Here is a 24251-nt window from a genome sequence, read left to right as displayed (position 1 = left end):
ACAGAGTCACCCATTTTGGAACCAAAACCTGCAAAGAAAATTGCCTTCTCCCGGTTTCCATCCCCGGTGATGGAAACGGCAGGAGGTGGAGCGGCCGAATTGACCGCAACAACTCAACCTGGCGAGAGAAAAAGAATCCAGTTGACTGAGGAAAAAGTGGATATTGCATTGTGCAGAATTCTACCTGACAACAGCAATGGACTTAATTCTGATTGGTTTGTTTTCGCCTCAAGCCTCCTTTGATCGTGATAGATCCACGCCTTTGATGGCATCTCTGCCGCTAGTGAACGCCAGGAACCAGAAAAACGAAGTAGGAGCTTCTTTCCTTCTTCTCCTCCGTTATCTGTAAAGCTGTGTTGACAACTTCCTCAGGAGCTCTGAGGAAAAAAATAACTGCGTCCTTACCGGCGCTTTGCTACCGTAGCACCTCTACGACAGTGACCGAACAATGATACCACCTGGAACCACTAGGGGAACCAAAGTTGTCTGTTGCCTCTAACCCCTAACCCTAAACTTCAGGTAAACACATTTGTATTTCATTTTTCTGCTTTCTTTATCTCTGTGGACTAAATTCAGCTATGAAGCTGCAATAATTCATATTTTTTTGTGGTGGATGAAATGAGTAGGTAACGTTAAAGCTGTCACTTGCAGCGACAAACTCACAGAGGATTATTATTAGAATCTGCAATTCTCACTTTGTAAGTGTGAAAACATCAGTTAGCAGCAACTTTTCTGAAACAGAAATATAAACTGAATTAACTTCAAGCAATTGCAAACTGTCTTTCTAATTCAGGGGAAAATCTTGCTCTGCACGGACACACACACTCTGCTCTTTTCACACTGACAGGCCTACCGCTGCAGTTGAAAACACTGTTATTTAGATACCACCGAGCCAAACATGTTGAGATCTAATTACAGTGAGGTGAGTGAAGTCACAGTTCGGCCACCACCCGACACAGACTGGTTTAGATCAGAGTCCACTTGTCAACAAAATGTGTCCAAGCACTCAAAGAGCATGTACTGCGTCTGTGCCGACAGCATGACTGGGGCTTTTGTTCACGCTTCAGATAAGAGGCATGTCTGAAGTGTGTGTGAATGTGTGCATGTGTGCATGAGTGTGTGTCAGTGTGTGTGGGTGAAGCCAGCACACACAGGGTCAGCCTTCCAGGTCAATCATCCATACACAAAGAGCACAAAGGTCAGACATTGACATTCTTCTGAACACACACACATACACAGACACTCCCCTCCTGCCCCAAACCTCTCTCTCCTATCAGGGCCTTGGTCATCACCGACCAGGGGATTAACTGAGTCAACGCACAGTACAGTTTACATAGGCGTCTATGTTAGACTCACACACTTTGGAGAGAGAATCCATACTGTCAAATGCACACACACACACACACACACACACACACATGTACACACACAGAGCTCAGAAAACAGCATTGCTACGCCACATACCTTCAGGTCTGTAAATAGCCTCCCTTCCTCTACATCTTTCCGTCCCTTTGCATCTTTTGACAGCCTGTGTGAATCCATACATCACCTGGCCTCAAAGCCCCGCTCTCCCTGCCGACATGAAAGGTGACATGGTTCGAGGTCACGGGCTGAGACATGGACATGGTGGTCAGGAAGGCATGCTGGAAAACTGTGTGTGTGTGTGTGTGTGTGTGTGTGTGTGCACTGTTCACATGTTGAGTTTGGGTTGGGTTGGACATTGAGGAAATGCTGGGTTAAGAATGAGGATTAAAGATTACGGTGACTGAAAGGTAAGATCGGTGGAGGTCAAAATATGTAAAAAAAGTATAAATATAAACAGCTGCATGTACCAAAACCTGAGTCCTGTAGTGTACGAGACATTTACCTGTCTTTGTGCCAGTTTAAAATATGTGCAGTCAATGAAATATCCTCATGAGTATGTGTGAGTAAGCGATAGGACAAGGGAAAATGATCTTTGCTGGGGTCTCTGACTCTCCGAGTGTTTGTGCAGGTTAGCGTGTGTGTGTGTATGCACGCGCCCGTCTTAGTACGTTTTCCTGTTTTAGCCTCACATGGACATAAAGCGTTGTCTTACAATGGCCCATTGTCCCGTCTCCCCTTCCACACTTCCTGTCAGGTCAGAATTCACGGAAATAAGGACACAGTGCAAACAAACAGCGGCGGCTACGGCTCTCCACCCACAGTCGGGCCCTTCAGGAGGAGCCCGTCCTCGACTCAGGGGGGCGGATGGTGGCGTCCCTGCCAGGAAGCTAATCAGCGTCGCATCCCAGTTTGACGAATGTAAGAGAGAAGCATCTACAGTATGAATGCGCGCACTCGGGTGTGTGTGCGAATGTGGAGTGAAGGAGGGTAGAGCAGGAGGCGGTGAGGGCTGGAGGGTGAAATATAGAGGGGCAGGGGGTTTGAAAAAAGGAAAACCAGGAATGGTGGGGATTTCCAACAGACGCCTTTTTGGTTTATATCAAATTGAGTGTGATTAGTTGGGAATGTTCACTCATGACATTTTAGGTTTGGCACAGGAGCCTGGGTTTCAAAGGCAAATGCCGCTTTTATTTTCCTAATGATTTTTCAGAAAAATCTCGACCTGACCAAACCTTACAATGACCAACTCACACTCTGATCATGTGGAGTTCGCATGACATCACCCTCACCTTGACCAAGTACGTAAACTAATGGAAGTTTAGTTAAATGAATAGAATTTGTTCCTAGACATGCTTGGTGTGTAAACAAGCCTTTATCTGATGTCCCCTTCCTGACATGCTTGTGGACTGCAGTTCAGTGCAAACAGTGTACTCTGGAACAAGACACTGAAATGACATCAGCCGTTTGTAAAGTCAGGGTCGTCTGTAGCTGTTAACCATACCATACCACTATTCCTTGGTCGTGGCACAATAACGTCCTGGTGTCTCTGCTGTTCGCCGTCAGGTGTTTGTACATGTGCTAAGCAAGCTTAGCTCCACATTTACTGCACAGACATGAAAGCCGTAGCGATCGGCTCATCTAACTTCAACTAAAAAAAAAAGAAGACAAATAAACGTGCTGTTCTGTTAAGCTGGACATCTAAGAACTCCTTAACAGATTCGGGACATGATGGAATTCAACATTACTATCAAGTCCAAGTTCACCAACACAACATAAGCAATAAAGTCACACAACAGGCTTCACAGAGGTGATAATGATTGTGGGGAGGATGCTTTTTTTGGGGAGGGGGGGTTGCACCAGATTGTCAGGTATTTCTCTCCATCACTTCTGCAACTCATAAAAACATTTAAAAAACCTCCCAGTTATGACGTGGGCCCGGTCATACGAAGAATCTGTCAGTTTGCATGCGTGTCAATAATGAACTCATGGCTGGAGCTGGTGCTTTTTGAACTTTATTATTATCACTGGACTACCCTTTGATTTGCTTTGTTCATCTCCTGTGTGTTCAGTGGTGTGTGTGCATGTGTGTGTGTGTGTGTGTGTGTGTGTGTGTGTGTGTGTGTGTGTGTGTGTGCGTGTGTGTGTGTGTGCTGCTCTTCTACATACATATTTTCCTACGGATGTACTGCGGATGACTGTATGAATGTTTTCTGGTACAGTTCTGTACTATATATTAAATGCTGCGTTTTGTATAAAACTAGGTTTTAATACATTTCTCCTCAACTGTCTGTCAGTAAATTAAAAAAAAATACAACCAACATTTGTAGTTACACATAGCCAATGGTTATCATCACCTGAAATGGAGTAACTGGCAGACATTCACCCATGCACTCATTTACAATATACATATACAAACTTATACTCATAGTACACAATAGTGTACATGGACACACACACACACACACACACACACGCACACGCACACGTGCTGCAAAATCCTTAGACAAACTGAAGGGTACAGATCAGACCAGGAAACAGTCTACATGAAAACAAGACATCTAGGATTGTTATTTTTTTTTCTAAAATAGTAAAACAGTCCCTCCCGAACATATACTTCAGCCAAAATACTGGTGGGAGGGAGAAATAAAGATAGAGAGAGAAAAAGAGAGAGAGAGAGAGAGAGAGAGAGAGAGAGAGAGAGAGAGCACCTGTGTCCGCTGCAGACTCCCCAGACCGACATTCGGTTCCAGACTCCTGAAAAACACAGTAGCTGCTGTTATTCTAGGAGTCAAATTAGTGGACGGGCTGCGGAAGGTTGGAGAGGCCTAATTCAAACCAGTCTGGCCACTGGGGAGCAGATCAGGCCACAGAGACAGGATTTACTAACTGGTACTCAATCCCTGTTTTCATATGCACTGCTGCGATAAAAAAAGGGAATATTACTTAGCCGGAGAATTTGAATTGGATTAGGTTTGGTTTTGTTTGAATGTGAGAATTTGTACATTATAAAACTGCCCGTTGGCAGGCAGATTGTCTGCTTTGGTGTCCAAAACTCACACAAAAGACACTGAGCCCCGTAGCTGAACATTTTCTGGGGGATTTCACTTTTTCCGGGCTCTTCCAGTGAGAAGAAGTTATGGCTTGTGTATTGAACGTCTCGGCATGCATTTTTCAAAGAAGCGGGATGCTGAGATTAGCCTGTTTCGGCCTAAGACGTGCGTGTTTAATGGATCAAGAAGGGGCAACATGATAAAATTCATCCAAAACACACAGTAACCAACTCCGTAAGTATAAACATAATAACAGCACATAACTCTGTAATGCCGTTGTACAATTTTTCCAAACCATTACACATAATTTCAGAGGGCTGTTGTTCATTAAACTTCAAAATGTCTTGGTTCTCAAATGAGAATACCTCACAGTTCACGGCAAGCCCATGGTGATTTCTTTGGAAATAACTATGGTCATTGAGAATGTCCTGGACTTGTGCCGCTGAAAAACGGTTTCTGCATTTATCTGGCAGGTGTTTGCGCTGCGTGAGGGTCACTTCTTGGGAAGACATGACCACGTTCTGAAATATTCTTCCTGTTTCAACTCACTCGCTTCACCCGTCCCCCACCCCGTCTCTCAAATTCTCTCTTCTGAATAACTTTTCTGCCCTCTGACTTTTTCTCCTCACCTTCACGCCTTTTCCCTCCATCCCATACAGTGCCGCAGTCAGCCACCCTGGAAGCTAGAGTCGCCCTGGTTCTCTCTTCAAAAAGCCAATTCGGGGTCCTTACCTCTTCTGCGCGAGGCCTTCCTGGAAAAGTCCCCGATAACGTCTGTCCTTTAGCAACCTCTTTTTTTTTCAAACAAGTAAAGGTCCACAGATATCACGAGTGGGGTACTCAATGATGCATTTGATGTACAAGAATAAAATGTGAAAACATCTTGCGCTTGTGTTAACTACAGACCTTGTTTTCTGGGCATCCAACCTCAAATGTACTCCAATTGACTTTGCAAAGAGGGAACGAGAAATGCAATGATATGAATTCATTTCCAGTATTGGGGCTCATTCCTGCAGCACTTTATGGTCAACTATTTGATTTTGACATCAGGTGCTTTAAAGTTGCACAGAAAGTTATTGTTCTTGCAAAGCTATGATAACGGTGGCAGATTCACCTCTGACAGTCTTAGTGATCTTTGAACGAGTGGGTCCGTCATCTGAGTCAGAGGTGGATGAAGGTAGTTATTTGACTGCTAGCCAGTCACCATTGATTTTGGTGGCTAAAATGATTACTCTTCATTCCAACATTTTTTTTTATTTTTGGCTGTTTAGCTTTCATACGCGGCGAGTAAGCTGAGATACATGTTTAGATTTATGCTTTATGTTTTAGCTTGTAAGGTTGCAAGAGAAATCTTTTAATATGAGGCCTGACCAGTTTGTTTGGTGACTGATAACTAGGTCAAGGAACAAGTTTGGTTGCGATTGCTGGAGTGTAAACTGTAAAAGTCAATAGGAGAGATATTAGGCTACACAGAACATCTGCTTTGTCAAAAAGACGTCGAGACTGAACTGACACCCGGCCAGATTATTTTCACCAGTCAGGTAATTTTCTGGACATGCGCTAACAAATGCATTTTAGGTGAGAGCAGACGAATACAGAATATTCCCCAATCCAAACCTATGAGCTCTTGACGGTCCAAGTATTTGTTTTGCCTAGTTACAGTTGCTAAGCTGTGACTGGATAATCACTATTCAAGGGGGGAGTTTGATGAATAAGCCGTTGCCTGCAAATTTCATAATGAAATATGACTCTGCTGTCATTGCACAAGGTGAAAGGGGGCTGGTATTTATTCCAGTAAATGCATCACACCAGCTGAGTTCATGTTTGAGTCCTCTCCCTCCTCCAGGAGCCACTTGGAAGGACTCACGGAGTCAACAAGCCACAGACAAAATAGTTGAGGTCAAAGGAGCAGCTCGGACACAAACGAAAAAACACGGTGAGCAGTTAACAAGTGCGTCGGACGCTGTTGTTTGTCGTCACACGCCTACTTTTGGGGCAGGACGGCGGGTTTTAGGGGGTTGACATTTTTGAGTCTGAAACAAACGTGAATATATTTTTCACAATTATCACTGCTGTAGTGTCCACAGGGAAAGTATTGAGCTCTAAAGAACAATGAGGGTGGGCAATTTGGGCCAAGACTGCTGTCTTCCTGTCCTGTCCTACCCCCCCCCCCTGCTGTCTTCCTGTCCTGTCCTACCCCCCCCCCCCCCCTTCATCTCTCTCTCTCTCCCTCCCTCTCTCTCTCTCTCTCTCCCTCCCTCTCTCTCTCCCTCTCTCTCTCTCTCCCTGCCTGGTTAGATATAATTACCCCTTCATCATGCTCGGGAAAGCAAAACAGTGATCTGTATCTCCATATTGGAACGGTGACCTAGTCTAAACACAGCCGCTGTGTTGTGAGTGTGTGTGTGTGTGTGTGTGTGTGTGTGTGTGCGTGTGTGCGTGCGTGCGTGTTTGTGTGCTGGGATATAAAAAGAAGTGGAGCTCAGCATGTGACACCAGTGGGTTACGCAGCGAAGTGGGTGTCTTCGTCTGTGTGTGTGTGTGTGTGTGTGTGTGTGCTTTCACAGAATAAAATGAAACGTATCTTAATTTGTTTACAGCTCTGTGTCACTGACAATGGCCTACACAAATATGATGACGGCACAAGAGCTTTTAGAAAATAAGATAAATGCTAGGTTAAAAAACTGGTGAGAACTGTTGAATTTAGTCTCTTTTTTTTTCAGGGCAGACAAACAAGCAATGCAACTGCAAGTCTGCAAGGCCACACATAGACAAGTGTGTGACCCAAAAAGCAGAAAAGCACTGAATGTCCTATGTTTTATCTCACCATAATACACCACATTCTGCACTCCAACCACACAAACATACATGGACACGTCAACGCAGCCTTGTCATCAGAGGAACATCCACTTCAGGTCAATACTCTGAAAAGAAAAAGCTTTTTCCAAACAATTCAGTGATAAGCAAATTCCAAATTGGGAGGGTTTTGCCCCAGAATCACTGAAGTGTGTGTGTGTGTGTGTGTGTGTGTGTGTGTGTGTGTGGGTGTGTGTGTGTGTGTGTGTGTGTGTGTGTGTGTGTGTGTGTGAGAGATTCTCAAAGGGACTTGACACAAGCTGCCCAGAGGCGTGAGAACTGGTGTTCTCATATTTGGTTCTCCCCTCCGTGTGTTACTCAGAGCAGAGTGATGAAAGTTCATGACACAAAATAAATCAGTGTTTAACAAACATGAGGGGAATTTCAAAGACTCTATATGGTCAAACTGGCTGGAACAGAAAGTCAAACAGAGATGTGACAGGGCGCTGAATCGGACAAATCTGGGGATCACCACGTTTCAAGTGAGAGATGCACAAGTCGTGAGAGAGTTGGATGGGGAAAAAAAGAGCAGCGCAGACCAAGACAAATGAAAAACAGAGGGAGAGATTGTGAAAAAGCACTAAATTTGTAATCTCGCCTCCCTTTGGGGACCCAGCTCTGAACAGCATCCAAAAACTTGAGCGCTTTTTTTTTTTTAACAAATAGCTGACATGCCTCAGAACAGAGGTCGTTTATCTTGGGATGGAGTGAAGGAGAGAGAGAAGAGGGATGCAGAGAGACCCTGGAAGAGAGAGAGAACAGAGAGATGGACAGGAGGAGTCGAGAAATCATAGAAAGGCAGAGGAGAGATGAGATGCTTGGGAAATTGTACTGCTCAAAGCAAAACACATGCGCATTGCACACAAATAACAACCTCAGCAGAACGACAGAAATAGTGTTTTACTTCTCAGGGTCACTGCAACAAAGACACAAGCAGCCTCAAAATCAAGACAGCTAGCAGACCCAGACACAGAGCGGGTTTGAATGAGTGTGAAGTCGAGACAAACCAAACAGTGCTTCAGCTACGTGAGTCACAGAGTGATATAGAAAGATATTATAGGACTGGACAACATCGAGGAGAATGTTGTCCTACAGTGCCACTGCAAAGCCTCCGCTCAAGTCTAAAATTGTACAAAGTACAATTTGTCCTTGTGATATTTTGCAGACCGAAACTCTGGCATCATATATAACATCATATAAGGTAACAATAGTCAAAACTGAATACTTTCGAGCATCCAAACATTTTCAGACAACAGCAGAGAAGTAATGTCCATAAATTAACAAGGACGGTGCATCTCCACTTCCGCCTCACTGTACAAAAAAACTGAAGCCAATACATCCCGCATAGGGCTGCTGCCATCTTGAGCCGGCGATGTCATTTGGAGCCAGAGTCAGCGCACTAGTGATCGTGGAGTGGAGCCTCGGTGTGGATGTTCCGCCAATACACCCGCCGCACCAACCCGAGTCAGTCTCAGGTGTCAAGCACCACGTCGCAACCCATTTTTTGTAGCATCATAACCAAACTTATCAGGGACATCACAGTTGTAAGGACTGCCTAAAATGACACAAAACCTATTTGGGAAACATGTGGTACGCTTGTATTTTTTAGTTTTGCCCATGTCCCATCTGCAGATATATAGGGGGTGGGGTTTATAACCTAGGCTGCAGCCAGCCGGCCCTTTAGAGAAATTGTCACGTCGTCTGTCTTAAAACACAGACATTGCTGAAAAGCGTTGGCTGCTTTCTGCTGAGCTCTACAATGGGGGAGGTGAGTGTGGACCAAATAAGAAAAAGCGTTAACAATGAAAGATCCTAAAAATACTCCCAAAAAAACAGGACGTAATGTACGATCAGATGGCAATTCCCTGTCAGTTTGTCATTACACGTAACCTTCCACATAACACATGATTGTTATCTGATTAACTGTAAATATAAAAGAAAAGTGATCAAAGCAATTCAGAAGAACAAGTCTGCTGTTCACTCAGTGTAACAGTCATTTCATTGAAGAGCTGAACACTGTTTGAGGAAAAATGTGACTCAAACAGGAGTAGATGATGACCACTGACATCCAGTGTGTTGGCTGGTAGTTTGCATCCTGACATGTTAGCTAAGGGTCCTCATGTTGGATGTTTTAGTGAGAAATGATATAAACCAGGTTGTTCTTTTTTTTTTTTTAATCTGAAAGCCCAAAAGCCTGGAAAGATTTGGTGCACAAACAACCCAAGTGAACGTCATCTGGTGAATCTGCTGAAAGCACCGTTGGTCCGTTGGTTGTTGGCTCAGTTAAATGAATCTGTCGGAGCCGGAGTGAAGGTGGCGCAACTGTGCCAGCGCTTCATGCCTGAGGAGCGTGGGCAGGGGTGGCAGCGGGACACAGGACAGACCAAAGACTGTTACACACACACACACACACGATAATCCTCAGACGCCCTCCAGTATTATATACAGACTAGAGGTGTGTATTAAAGTGTCTGTTCTCGAAGGACACTCAGCCCCTTTTTCTAACCAAACAAACTATGAAACAGCTGATGCTCGGATGATAAAGTTGATTGAACAATTGAATTAGTCCATCTCAATTCGTCTGAAAGCATCCAAATGTTTCACTTAGTTCAGACAAATCGTTGTCATTCGCTGACAGGGACCACCAACGTCACTCCCCAATGATTCATCAAAGTCCAATCATTGTGGGATACTGCTCACGGTGAAAAGCCAAATGGAGGGATAGATTTTAGGTTCTCGGATTTTGTCTGAAATTTTTTGTATAGCTGGGTATGTATTTGAAAAATGAAATACCTGAAAATCTAAGCGGAAAAAAAACTATTTCAAAAACATGTAAACAAAGGATATATTAAGCTCATGAGAGATGAGGAAGGGTGTCGTCCTAAAGCAGTGAACAACAGTGGCTTTCCAGCTTGTGTGTGATTGTGTTTACTTCCGCCTGCCTTCGTGTGAGCACTGTAGTCTCTGTGTGTGTGTGTGTGTGTGTGTGTGTGTCTGTGTGTGTGTGTGGCACCAGGGGTGTGGGGGCAAGGGGGAAGTGTGGTAGCTCACTCAGATGTGGCATGTGGCTGCGGTGTCATCGGCTGTGGCGAAGGCTGGCAGACTGACGGGCCACCTCGGAGCTTTTAACGACAGACTGGCCCGTTAAGAAGCCTTGGAGGACGGGCCGAGGATGCTCCTGTTCCTGTTGATAAGGCTCGGCTTCCTGCTGGACAGGTCAGCGCAGGACCACTGACATGTGCACTTTACGGGGCTACACCTCATGATGACTGCTTTGACCGGAAAGACTGGAAAGAGCAGAAAACAATGAGCTCATTGGCTCTGTTTGATCATTCAGAACCAACAAACAACTAAACAGCACCTTAGGACACTTTTCAAAGAAATATTAGCCACACAATGGTCATTTTTACACATAGGGTTGGTGGTAATCGGAGTTTGCTATCTTTCAACAGAACTATGCTATCTGTTTCTCTTGGCTTTATGATAAGATGATTCACCGTGGCAGCTATAGCTCCTTTGCCTCATAATTGTACAAACATGAGAGTGGCGTCATCGCGTTCAGCAAAAAAAATGGGGGGAAAAAAGCACATTTCTGAAAATGTGCCATTCTTTAAAAGAGTACAGCCACTCATATCATGCTTAGTGGATTTACGTTTCATTTGGGTCTATTCAAGACGTCCTCAGAGAAGGCCAGATATTCTTCTTCTTCTTATTATTATTATGACGTTTAGGTTTTAATAGAGTCATATTAAATTGTGGTGACTTATTGGACATTTAAGAGACACATTCAGCATTGGAACCATTTCACAACTGCGTGTTTTCCCCTCTTGCCGGGAGTCAGCAGACCCTCAGCTGATGATGTCTGATGATTCGCACTTGACAGGAGCTGGGCGGCATATATATATATATATATATATATTTTTTCTACCTTCGGCTCCCCTTTTGACTTAAACGTGTTTTTCGAGAAACCTCACACTTCCCTTTTATTTAACAAAAAACAACCCCCGATTGAACAGTAACCCATCCAACCTGAACCCATGAAAGTCAACAGCTCAACCCATTGTGAAGCACTGACACGGGGGCCAGGGGGGTTGGGGCGTGGGACCCCCAAACACACACACAGGGCTCTGGTGGGACATGAAGTTCGTGTCACAGCGCCCCCTGCCTCGGCCACGGGGGAACTGCGGGTCATTTCTCCGCACGTTTTACGCACTACTGCAACAACAACAAAAAATCGTGCGAACGAGTCAATAGGCACGTTGCAGAGATACACGCCGACCCGAGGTGTTGGACCACCGCGCAGCCTGCCGGCGCGGAGCCGCCGGAGCGCAGCACCTCTCGGTCACATGACGGCTCCCGCTGGCCGTCCGACCCGTGGCCCCGCCCCCTTTCCTCATCCCGCGCGCCGCGCCGCGCCGCACACACCCGGCGCACCAGCAGCGCAGCAGTCCGGCGGCCCCAGCGGCTCCCTCGGAACCACACCGACCTCGGGCACACTTCGACTGGAAAAAGAGATCTGCACTGGGGTCGAGCAGTCCCCTTCACTCGGTTTCACTGGGGTGAGTTCGTTATCTGTTCCGGGGACATCACTGCAGAACGCTCCTCGGAGAGACACACAATGAGTCTGTTAGTCAGTGATGAATTCTTGTGGAGCTCATAGACATCTCCTTGTCTTAAATCTTCAGGTAGAAACTTTTTTTTGTATATCCCATAATATTCCTTTGTCATGTGTATAACATTGCTAAAGGTGTTTTTAATGTTTCCCTTGATATTTAGCTTCATTTCATTATGTGATATTTTTTTTATTGTTTTGAGAGTGAATAACTTTTTTTAATGAGTTCTACTGGGTTGTATGTTGTTATAATTGTTAGTTGCATTGTTGGGGGATTCATTATTGGCAGTGTTGTCATTTGTAAAGAAAGGCTTCCCGTCATGCAGAGAAATTAAGCAAACACATGAAGTTTGGTTTCAGATAAGGTAACTCCATTAAGACTTTGTAAAAAATGTGGACTGAAACCCAAGGCTGTTATCAGACACGGTCTTATCATCAGACTGTATCATATTGTGCCGTGTACGTTGCTTCGCTGCTTTGTGAGACACTTTTCTCAGATCCCCCGACGTGAAACTCAATCTGCTCCGCAACAAAATTTATATTCAGCACCAGGGGCAGCAGCATATCATTACTATTTCCCCCCACTGCAACCATGGTCAGAATAAGCTCTGGCAGTGCTTTGATTTTTTTATCACCCCCACGCCTTGTAATTACCACAGCTACATCTCATAACTTAACGGTTTTCATACAAGATGTACATCTTGGGCCGCGACCTGGTGAAGTTGAAGTTGGTGGCCTTGAAGTGTTTTAATTGTGGAGACAAACGGGCGACACAGCGTGTTGGACTCATTACAAGCCTGGGGGGGCAGCGGCCTTTTGACCCCCCACGACCTGCCAGTGAGCCACGAGGGAGGCCGTCCGTGCCAAATGCCACCTACAGTACACGCACTCACAAACACATTGAGTGTTTGACAGTCGCGTCGATGGGAGGGCTCGTTGGCCGACTAAAGCCCGCCAATAAACAAACACACACACACACACACACACACACACACACACACACAGTGGTGATCAATAAACAGCCAACCTGCGTCAGTGATAATAACACATAAGCCAATAAACAATATTCAGGGATAGATCCAGTCTTTCTGACTCTGGATCCATTTTTCATGTATTGTAATCTCTGTAATTCCCCCAGTTGGTAGTGGAAGTATATGCTTCTTGAGTAAATGCGTCAATATTTCCACGTCGGTCTTCTGTATGCACCGGGGCAACAGATTCAACACGTGTGTAATGTGTTTTCCTGTACATCCACCTCGTATGGTTTCTCTCTAATGACACAGTACATTTCAAAGCACTCGATTAAGAAGAATTGAGTTCAGACATTGCCTGTGGTTTTTTCCCCACTGTATTCCTTGTCTCTCTTTTTGAACCTGAGTTATACATTCCTTTAAGGGGGACCCTCTGTAACCTTTGGGTGTCATTGACGCAACCAACCAGGACAGGGTCAGTTGCGGAGGTGCGAACTTTGAATCCGGCTGCTGTATTTGTTTTCACACCACAGGGTTCCCTGGCTTTTTTTTTGGGCCACACATGCTAATGTCGGGAGAGCTGCTCCATCGTGGTCTCTCATCGCCAAATGGCCACAACTCATTTATCCAACAACATGATCAACATGACCCCTGTGAAGGAATATAGAGTTTTTTTTAGTGGCTGGACTGATCAATAACTGGTCAACAACCAGCAGGTCACGCAGCCGGCTGGATGGTCGATGCTGTGACTTGGCTTGTGTGGAGGGAAATGTGGACAAACAAGCCAACTCTACCAACCAAGTATTCATATAGCTTAAATTTACCATTTCTCAAGTCACTTCAGATATGTTCAGGAACAGATTTAGTGGACCGTGTAGGTGAACTAGGCTATTACGATTTTTCAACCTGCAATGCAGGAATAAGTCTTTTTGTCGATTGGCTGCTGTCCAAGAACTTGACAACATGTGAACTTTTCACATGACAAACGACTTGGACGGTTGTGAAGTTTCCCCTGTAGCTCTGGAGGGTCTCCACCTTTCCCCGTTTTCCCTGAAACTATATGATGTGAAACCTAGACATGAAACTCACAATAACCTTACCTTGTGTCTAAGAGATGAGAAAAAAAGAATGTGTTGGTCCAAGGATTCAGGTTGAGGGGTGGTAGGCAAGTAGCCTTGTGCTAAAGCATAGTTCATTGTGGATTCGTGTGGTTTTGGAATCATCAGAAAAAAATAGTTTCCAACAGAAATAAATTGCTCGCAGAGGTCAGTAAAAAAACTGACATATTGAACGAACCTAAAGTAAAACACTTGATTAATGTGGAAACTCGTAGTATTGTGTATAATTTTTTTAATGCCAACATTTGATTTGAAATATGAGATGCGGTTGCAGTGACTTATTTGGTTAAAATGACACTGCCAATAAGAGCCTTTTCAAGGTGTTGAGTTGAAAAACAAGTCAGTGGGAAACATTAAAAAGTCAGAGGGAACTGTCATGGCGTCCATATTTATATACAGTCTATGAGGGCCACCTGATAAAAACTTCAGCCATCACAATTGCCGGCCTCTTGAAAAATAAACGTGTCAGTGCCCTCTGGTGGACAATGCAACAGGCGATGTTGCCTTTAACTTACCTCAAATATAGTTTATATTTGACATTTTGGACCTGTAATTTCCTCATACTTTTCAGCTGACATACACAAAACTGCTCATATCAGCCGTGCCAGTGTATCGGTCAGGCTCCGGTGTCTCTGTGTTCTCTTATCACTCAGCAGGTGAAATGACCCTTTCAGGAGTTTGTTTTAATAGGGTACTTGAACCACGGCAAATATGAACTAAGTGGAGATGGGGAGGAGCATAGAGAATGAAAAACAATTTCATGTGTGCGCACAGAAAATATATTTAGAAAGAGAAAGGCAACAAAGAAGCACAAGTTGGGACTGTTGGCTCGAGCAGATGCAGGAAGCAGGGAGCCTCCGAGGGCGTATGGATATTTGTTGAAGCATGAAAATGTTTTTCTGGGATAAGGAGGAAGTGCAGCCATGCTTTGCTTGGATCCAGACCTGAGCGTGGATGGTGTAAAATAGGAATGTAAATTGAAAATCAAAGGGTGAGCCCAAAAAAAAAATGCGGCCTTATCTTGTATGTTTGTTCACCTGGTTAGCGGGTTTACTGAGTGAAGGACATGCGAGGAGAAGGGAGGGGAAGAGCTGCGATGGAGCCCAAATTCCGTGGCTGATTCCGCTACAGACAAACTGTGGCGGAGTAAACAGTTTTCAGTTCAAGTAATCAAAAATTAATGAGGTGTGTGTGTGTGTGTGTGTGTGTGTGTGTGTGTGTGTGTGTGTGTGTGTGTGTGTGTGTGTGTGTGTGTGTGTGTGGGCCCAACAGCTGTTGTAGTCGAGCTGTTTCAGCCGTCCTGGGTCAATCAAGACACACAGAGAGAAACAAAGAGAAGACATGAAAGGGAAGAAGAAGAAGAAGAAGAAGAAAGCAAATAAAAACCAGGGACAGAAAAGGAAAAGAAGAAAGACGAGAAGCAGGATAAAAAGAGGGTGAGAGAGGGAGAGAAGGAAGGAGGAGCAATGGGGGGAAGAAACAAACATGAAGAAAGAAAGAAAGAATAGAAGAGGGCGAGAGTAGAAAAGAAATGAGAGGGTAAGTGCGGAGAGAGCGAGAGGAGAAGAGAGGGTGAAGGAGAGAAAAAAAACAAACATGGTTTCAATCAGCAGCAAGGTTTAGACGAAGGATGTTTGATGGTCTTAATCGAAAGATAGACTCTGCTTAGGTGTGTTCTCACACACACACACACACACACACACACACACACACTCACACACACACAGAGACAACACACACACACACACACACACACAGACAACACACACACACACACACACACACACAGACAACACACACACACACACACACACACACACACACACACACACACTCACACACACACTCAGACAACACACACACACAACACACACACAGACAACACACACACTCACACACACACACACACACACACTCACACACACACAGACAACACACACACACACACACACACACACACACACACAGACAACACACGGCTCCTATTAGACAGTGATTCCCCTGGGTTATATCCAGCAAAGCCACCTCAAGCAAATACTGTACACAGCGACATGGACGTCATTTATTGAGCCCGTCTGTGACGTGTGAATGAGACGAAATCCCCCGAGCGGCGACTTTCTCCGAAGAGAGCAACTGAGCAGGATGTTTTCATACGGTCATGCTTTTTATTTTTGGCAAGAAAGACATAATGTTAAGATTTTTCTTAAAATCTTGGGATATATTAAAATAGAACAGAAAATAAGGGAAAAGGGAAAAGGCAGGTAAAGGCATGTACCTTGCAATCAAGAGAAAGTTGCAAGACTCCACAAGAATTATCAGTGATGCTAATACAAAAGATGACCTGTCTGATTGCGTGTGTTCCCAGGCTGCATATTTCTCTGATCATATCCATTCACTGAAATCTCGCTGGGTCTGCATTCTCTTATTTGTTCTTTTATGTCCTTCCCTCATTCTCCCCTCACATCGTGTTCCTCTCGCTTCCTCTCCCTATCTGACCCTTTTTCCCTACTCTGATATCTCTAGATCATTTCTTTCATATCCCTTGTCTTCACTCCTTTTTATCCTCCTCTTCCTCCCTCAAACTAAATTTATTTGTTTTATAATCTATATCCCCCCCCCCCTCTCTTACAGGAATCAGGACCAGTTGACCAGGGTGGTAGCAGCCCAGCCGTGCCCAGAAGCAGGTGCCCTACCAGGGGTAATGGAGGAGATGAAGGATTAGAGGATAATCCAGGGTATGTCTGAGTTGTCCCCCGTTGAGAGGTCCCCATGTGCTTTTTTTTCGGATATCCAAGACGCAGGGAGTCAGGCTGCTCCCGGGATTATAGCGTTCAACTCTTAACCTTTTCTAGAGTAAAACAATTGGGAGGGTTGTTTTTTTTCTCTCCTTTAGGTGCCAGGGCCAGTTATTTGACACACTGCTGTATTTGTGTAGAAGGACCACAAAGAGAGGAGGGGAGGAGAGTTCAGCAGGATACAGACATATGTTCAGATGGCAATAAGCTTTGCCCGGAGGGTCCAGATACATAAGTGGAGTCGGAGCAAGCGCCCCCCCCTCTGAGTTGTGGTCAAAAGGTCTTTAACAGGATTACAGGCAAAGACAAAACACCAGAGATCTCTGCTAGCACACAGTCAGAGCAGTACTGTGGGTTGTCAATTAGACTTTTAGGTTTATCTTGTTCAACTTGAATGTATCAAGACAAACCTCTCCCCTCATTAGGAAGAGCATAATTGCCTTTAGGACTGAGGTCCGCAAGTCACTTGGGAATCGTTTCAATCCAAAAGGCGGCCTGTCACTTCAGCGCAGTTCATGGGAACGTGCACGAGGTCCCCGCAGGCTCACGCCGTCTCGGATTCGACACCACACCTTTGTACACTGGTCCCTGGTGTCCCGTTGTGAGCCTCGATATGGCCCCGCACAGCGCTGGTATGTGGCATGACCCCCCCTCTCCGCTCCAAGATGCCCCCCCCTTAAAACGCCCAGCCGGGCGAAGTGGAGCGGAGGGCCTGGGACTGCGGTCGGCAGCAAATTAGACGGGCTGCCTTGGACCTGACGCAATCTCCCATGTCCTGAACCCTAGCAGGTCATTAATGAAGCCAGACGGGGCCTTTGCATGCGTGGGAAGAACCGTCGACATTGCGCTGCTGCAGTGGAAACCTCTTAAAGAGAACCAGAGGTCTTTGTCAGGGCAGCTTTATACTACCAAAATATTTTTGAAAATTGGGTATCCATTACTCTGCTGGCAAAGAACAACACCTGACCAGAAAGAAGAAAAAAAGCATCTGCCTTCATTTCAAATTTATAGCGGTATGGAGTTCCTAAACCGACAAAAGGCTATTACAAATATAACAGAATACATATATTATTACTGTAAATGGAGCAGAGAAAGCGCAGCTAACGGAAGATCATGTCATGGAGACAGAAGTTGGTGTTTAAGGCTAATTTGAATAACTCAGCCAACTTTGCTACTACTATTAGATCGCTGGCTATAGCAATTTAACTACTGTTACAAGTAGGGCTGTGCAATATCTTCATAGGTTTATATGTATTGTGTGAAGATAGAAAAAGAGTCTATTGTTTCATATTATGCTTATCAATCATATCTTATCGTGTCACAAATCACTTTTTTCACAGCCATCTTTTTTTTAATCATTTGAATGACACGTTGCATTCTGCCACCTGATGATTCCGTAATATCGCACATCCCCGGTTCCAAGAGTTTATACAATAACGACAAAGCAGTATTCACATCACCTGCATGAAAGTTGGCTCAGTTCAGTCGCTAGCTGAAAAAGTCTCTCGATGAATTTAGATTTAGGTTTTTCAGGTGAGCTAGCCAGCAGTGGTCTTCGTCTCGTTGCTCAATTGAAAGAAACGGAAATAGCAAACGTGGGATGAGGAAAATAGGAAACCGATATTCGATGAGACTTGCACCAATACCAATAAAATAGGAACTTGAGGCAGTGATGGATGAATTAATTCAGTTTTATTTCCTCACCGTATTTGTCTCTATTTTACTAACTGACTGGAAGTGAAAGGAAAACAGTTTAAGTTTGATATTTTACTCTATGTGTTCATTCATGCTTTTTTTTGACTTGTATGACTTTTTTCCTCAACCCTTTATTTCGTTCAGTTTCCGGGCTCCATACACGGGCAGTCTAGCAGAAAAAGCCAAGTAGCAGCGGTAATTTTGCTATGAGGAAATTTTCATAATCTCATCCTATCTCGCAGAGCATACTTTGCCTGTTTATAAACCAACCCGAGCCCGCTGAATGAGGCCCGCCGCTCTGCTTTCAAAGCCTGATAGGTCTAAAATGAATTTGCGTGTGACCTTCATGCCAGACAAAGCAGCACAAAATGGAAGCAGGAATTCCCCGAAAGCCCAGCTATTTCGTGGAGAAGACGCAGACTTAGGGTTTTGTGTTTTTTTGCACAGAGGAGTGACTGAGGTCTAAATTTAGATGGTTCCAGACCAGCGGACCTTTGGAACGCGGAATCCCAAGAACCTGCAGAGAGCAATCCGTCCAAAACGCAGTGAGATGACTATCAGTAAAGGAAAGCAGAGTGATCACTCTCGCTGAAGCTCAACTCCCACAGAATAAACTCTGAAATGTCACGCATTTTCTTTCAACATCCGTCAAAATTAAATACATCCCCTGTCTGCATTTTAAAGATAGATGTTTTCTCCCTGTTTTTTCTCTCGATAGATGGTTCCATGGTGCAACCGCACAGCCATTTGCAGCTGGACCTATTTCGGAGCTGATGTCGACAAAGCCAAAACCCAAAGCAAGCCAGGCGACCTGACCACACTCCAACCGGCCCCCGCCGGCTCCAGGAACACAACTGCACAGTGTTTTCCTCAATTTATGTCTGTTTAATCCCGCCAGCTATGCAGAACAACAATCTACAAAGAGTGGGAAAGAGTTTGGCCTGCACACGTTAAACACAGATAACATTTCAGCCAACTGTTTGGCGCGGCCGGCTCCCAGTTTCAACTCTTTCAGCTTTAGCAATTACATGGTCTCAAGATCTTGGAATAATCTTTTCAGGTCCGTACTTTGGACTGCGAAACTGTCAGGGACAACTTTGTGGTTCAGTCCAGCCTTTTGGTTGGATTAAAGGCAGTTGTTTTGGGGTTTATTAAGCCATTTACCTCTCGAGATCATGAATCTTCAGGAAAAGCTGTCAGGCCTGAAAGGTCTGGTCTCACACTCCCAGAGCAAGCGGCGCTTTAAGAACGACCTCACGGTGGACATGATCAGCCCTCCTCTGGGTGACTTCCGCCACACCATGCACGTGGGCCGCGGCGGCGACGTGTTCGGGGACACCTCCTTCCTCAGCAACCACGGTGGGTCGGCCAACGGGAGCAGCAGGGAAACGGATTCTATCACCAGCCCCGACAACAAGATCGGAGCGTTCTTCTCCAGGACGCTCCGTCAAATCAGGAGGGGCTCCGACAACCGGCCCAGAGGAGGGTCCAAGGATTTGTCACCAGCACCTCCTGCCATTTCTCCCATCATCAAGAACGCCATCTCCCTCCCAAGGCTGGACGTGGATCTGTCGAATGGGAGTCCCACCACCAAAGTGCTCTTCCCCAGTTCTCAAAGCACGCCTGAGGAGATGAAAAGCTCTTATGGTGAGTGTGTTAATGTCTTTTTCTTAAAGCTGCTCAAATCAATATTTTTACATCAACAATGGGTCAAATGTGTAATGTGAATAGGGGTATACATAACTGCTCTGGTGTTATGATGTATTACTATAATTGTTGAAAGAAGCTATTGTGCCTTAATTCTGAGGAATTTACACCATCATGTTTGGGAATTTTTCCGAAATATACTTCACTGGGAATTTCGTGACATGATGTCATTTCTTTTCTTATTCAAGTCATTCAAGTACATCACCAAATCCCAAAATAGATTAAGGGTCTTATTTCTCGTTGCCACATCGCTGAACAAAGTCAAACAAATGGGCGAAGATTAAATGAGTAAACCAGTGTTAACTGGTAACTACGGAGAGGTGAAAAAAAATCCGTGGGGCTGCGAGGAAACTCGCCCGTCAGTTCTACCCAGTGATCTGGAGACAGATTTGCCCCAGATGTCCTTATGAATCACCTTGGCTCATAATCAGCAGCGCTTTACACTGATAACACACAGAGATCCAGACAGAGCTGGCCACAAGCTGTCTGAGAGGCTGTTTGAATGACCCACATTAACACCACACTCATGGCTCATGCATTCTCACCCCCACCCCGTGTGTGTGTGTGTGTGTGTGTGTGTGTGTGTGTGTCTGTGTGTACTTTGAGAATTTTTTAAGAAGTGTGCACGAGAGCCAGATGAGGCGCTCCATTCATCTAAACATTTTTACAAACTAACCGAAAACCTTGAACTTTAAAGGTGACCAAATAATGATCAGAACATATGACTACAGAATATATAGTTAAGGGACCTAATTCAATCTGTGTTTTTATGGGGGTGTACGTGTATGTGTGTGCTGTTGAAAGTGTTTACTCATCTTCAGCAAAACATAAATAATAAAGATCTCATTTTTGTTTTGCAATAACCGAAGCTACTGTGCTCTCCCGTAAATTATCCATCGTGTCATGTGGACGGATGGGGATTCTCCTGGTTTACATCCCACCAAACATTTCAGACGCTGGTTTCACTGATTACTTTTTCCTTACTCTCAGATTAATGCGTGTTAATCTGTGAAATCAGATGCTGGTTTGGAACGAAAAAACCTCCAGACTCTTGGACCTGTGACGACTGGCATCGATATGTGCTGTGCTAATTTGCCAGTTTGGGTCATGGAGGGCAGCAGTGTGTGTGTGTGTGTGTGTGTGTGTGTGTGTGTGTGTGTGTGTGTGTGTGTGTGTGTGTGTGTGTGTGTGTGTGTGTGTGTGTGTGTGTGTGTGTGTGTGTGTGTGTGTGTGTGTGTGTGTGTGTGTGTGTGTGTGTGTGTGTGTGTGTGTGTGTGTGTGTGTGTGTGTGTGTGTGTGTGTGTGTGTGTGTGTGTGTGCGACTTGTTAAGTGATCTGGCAGTGTTGGATGGATGATTCACAGTTCTAAGAGCAGAACAACTCAGCGGCCTCAGACAGTTTTGTTGCTGGCTCGTCATCCTCAGACAGGATGCCCTCAAACGGGTTTACACTGCCCCCTGTTGGAATCGTATGCTACATCATGCTGAGAGTGCGACTGCATCATAATCTTGATCATTTACATTTCTATGAGTGAAGCACAACAAGTATGTTATACACAGAACATTTGAAGATCACAGCAGGTAGTATTAAAAAAAGTATGATAAAGGTTCAATAGATGTTTTTGAATAAATGTTATTTTAGATTTAAAAAACTAAGAGTGTGAAAAGAGGTAACATCGGAAGCTTGTTTTCAAATGTATCATTTGGATAAACTGAATCAATTACATTTTCTACCTTTAAGTCGAATCTGTCGTGTGCAATTGTAAAATCAATTTGAACATCATAAACGCAAACATTCCTAAATTTATGTAATTCAAATACAGTCTATGTGATGGTTATATCTCTCTACATATAATAATAATAACACTATCTAAATTGCGCCCTCAAAACCGCTGTTACAAAGGGCTGCACAAAGAAGTGAAGTGCACTCTGTAAAATAGTTGGAGAATAATTCATAATTTGGGGAAATACGCATGGTTGCTTTCCTGCTGCGAAACCCACCCCTAACGCCATAAAACCACAACTTGTCTTTGTGCAGAGCCAAGCTACTTGCCCCCCCTTCACAGACATGAGTGGTATCATCTACTTCTCCTCTAACTCTCAGTTAGAAAACAGACAACCATTTTGTCTCCCTGTGTAATGACATCTGTGTGTGTTCCTCAGGTCTGGAGTCTGGTTTCGTCACTCTGCCTCGTCTATCCCGCTCCGAGCGCCAGCAGCCCTCCATCTCCCTCGCCACTTCCTGCTCCACCAACATCCACCGAGGCTCTCTGACCGACCCCACCGACGCCATCTTGTCCACCTGCTCTGCCAGCAGTGGGACCTCCGACCCTAAACCCGCTGCTGCTTCATCCGACTCCCTCAACTCCCTGGACACCTTCACCTTTGACCTCGGCCCCTCCCTCATGAGCGAGGTGTTCGGCCTCATCGACGGCCACCCGGAGGAGCACACCCACGCTTGGGAGGGAGAGGAGGCGGGGTTAGCATTCTGGCTGACCAGTGAGGGATCGGAAATGGACTCGGCCACTATCTCGTATGTGGATTCTCTGCTGAGGGAGGACTGTGGGGGCCGGAAGAGCCCGCAAGCAGCCGGCTGGGAAGAAGAGGAAACTGCGCTAGATGTGAATGGGGTCGGGCTTTCTGTCAAAGTGCCTGATGTGGTGATGGGGTCTCCTGAACGAGTGAGGTCGGGAATGGGGATGGATGGCGAGCGGTTCCAGAGTGCTACAGATGTGATCGCACGCCATTACAGTTTCAGCCTCTTACAGGGACAGAGCGGAGTCGAGGCCGACGATTCAGAGATGACGATCCACAGCCAGCCCAATAAGAAGATGTCTTACAGTTACACGGATGACGAAGACGAAATCAAAGTCTGAGCTGAGCTAATCGGAGATGTTTAACACACAAAAAATCTCTTATCTGACGTATGATTCTTCTGTAATTCTGCTCAAACCAATCATCTAAAAACCTGTGATGGTCAATGAGGCTGGCTCTGTTGACAGGACGACCATGAAACCTATAACCTGAATTCAGTATCCTTCATACAGGATCAATTATTTTTATACAATTATGCTTCAAGGATGCACAATTTTGATACGAACCTGTGACGGAATGTATTTAATGGAGTGAAAACTTAGCACAGAAAGGGAGACTGTCTTTTTCCAAAGGTCGGGACTGAAACCAAAAAAAAGAAGCGTGGAAAGTGAGGATTTACCAGAGAATGTGGTCAAGGTTGTGGGCGTCGCAGAGGAAACTCCATGTCCAAGTTACAACGCCTGTTATTCACTTTAGGCTTTATACACACTTCTTCACCCAAGAGGTGGAAAAATTCTCAGTGCAAGTCTTTGTCTCTAAGGAGAAGACCCGAGAGGAAGTGGTGGCATTAGAAAAATAGATTTAATCTTACCGCAGCCCCTTTTGCATCACTACAATCTCTTGTCAGCGTGTCACTCAGGAATACAATGCCAGGAAACAAAAAAGGGAAGATAACTCATGAGAGATCTGGAATCTCAGGATCGTCCCTACTAGACATCAGAGGAACACAAACCTGTCGGTTGTTCAACTGCTCAGACTGAGGGAATATGACAAGTTCATACCGGCATTTGCTCGAAGCAATCAAAGCCAAAACCATATTATTGTTAATTTTATGCTGCAGACCTTTTATATAGATACTCAGTGCACCTTTTAATTAATATGAAGTCCGACGCCTGTATTGCTTTTTGTTTTAGAACAAATGTCATTTATATGTTCTTTTATACAACTGTACATTAAGATATCAACCGACCTCCTATAAATATGTACTTACAGTATGAGCACCTGCAGTACATAGTGCAATTCACATCCATATGCTGCAGTCAGTACCAATGATATACCATTTAATGATATAATTTGACAATAAAGATGTTTTTTAATTAGGCTGAACATCGTTTTATTTACATATAGCCTCGTGTATTACATGTTTTTCATTTATGATCTGAAATCCTGAAAGCGAGAGCTGAAAGCTGCAGAAGACACAATCGCCTGCGGCCTGACATGAATTCAAACTGACCACAGCTGCCGTCCTCTGAAAAACAGATTTTGGGT

The 24251-nt window shown here is 44.8% G+C and overlaps 1 protein-coding gene across 7 annotated transcripts; it reads left to right on the top strand.

The window, feature by feature from the left end:
• Positions 1 to 310: 310 nt before the first annotated feature.
• cdc42ep1a (CDC42 effector protein (Rho GTPase binding) 1a) lies at positions 311 to 24084 on the top strand. 7 transcript variants are annotated; one of them, XM_047327390.1, is made up of 6 exons: positions 311 to 519; positions 848 to 922; positions 2125 to 2283; positions 16604 to 16707; positions 19181 to 20109; positions 22332 to 24084. In XM_047327390.1, the coding sequence occupies exons 5-6, from the start codon at positions 19638 to 19640 to the stop codon at positions 23042 to 23044; spliced, it is 1185 nt and encodes a 394-aa protein (XP_047183346.1). In that variant the 5' UTR covers positions 311 to 519; positions 848 to 922; positions 2125 to 2283; positions 16604 to 16707; positions 19181 to 19637; the 3' UTR covers positions 23045 to 24084. The 7 variants fall into 7 exon arrangements, with proteins under 7 accessions (XP_047183346.1, XP_047183343.1, XP_047183345.1 ...); XM_047327387.1 differs by having other exon boundaries at positions 2120 to 2283; XM_047327389.1 differs by having other exon boundaries at positions 794 to 922; positions 2120 to 2283.
• Positions 24085 to 24251: the final 167 nt, after the last annotated feature.

Source organism: Scophthalmus maximus, chromosome 16, assembly GCF_022379125.1.
Source record: "Scophthalmus maximus strain ysfricsl-2021 chromosome 16, ASM2237912v1, whole genome shotgun sequence".
In the NCBI taxonomy this organism is placed as follows: domain Eukaryota; kingdom Metazoa; phylum Chordata; class Actinopteri; order Pleuronectiformes; family Scophthalmidae; genus Scophthalmus; species Scophthalmus maximus.
The sequence above is the reverse complement of the archived record's forward strand: the minus strand, read 5'-3'. Positions and strand labels throughout refer to the sequence as shown.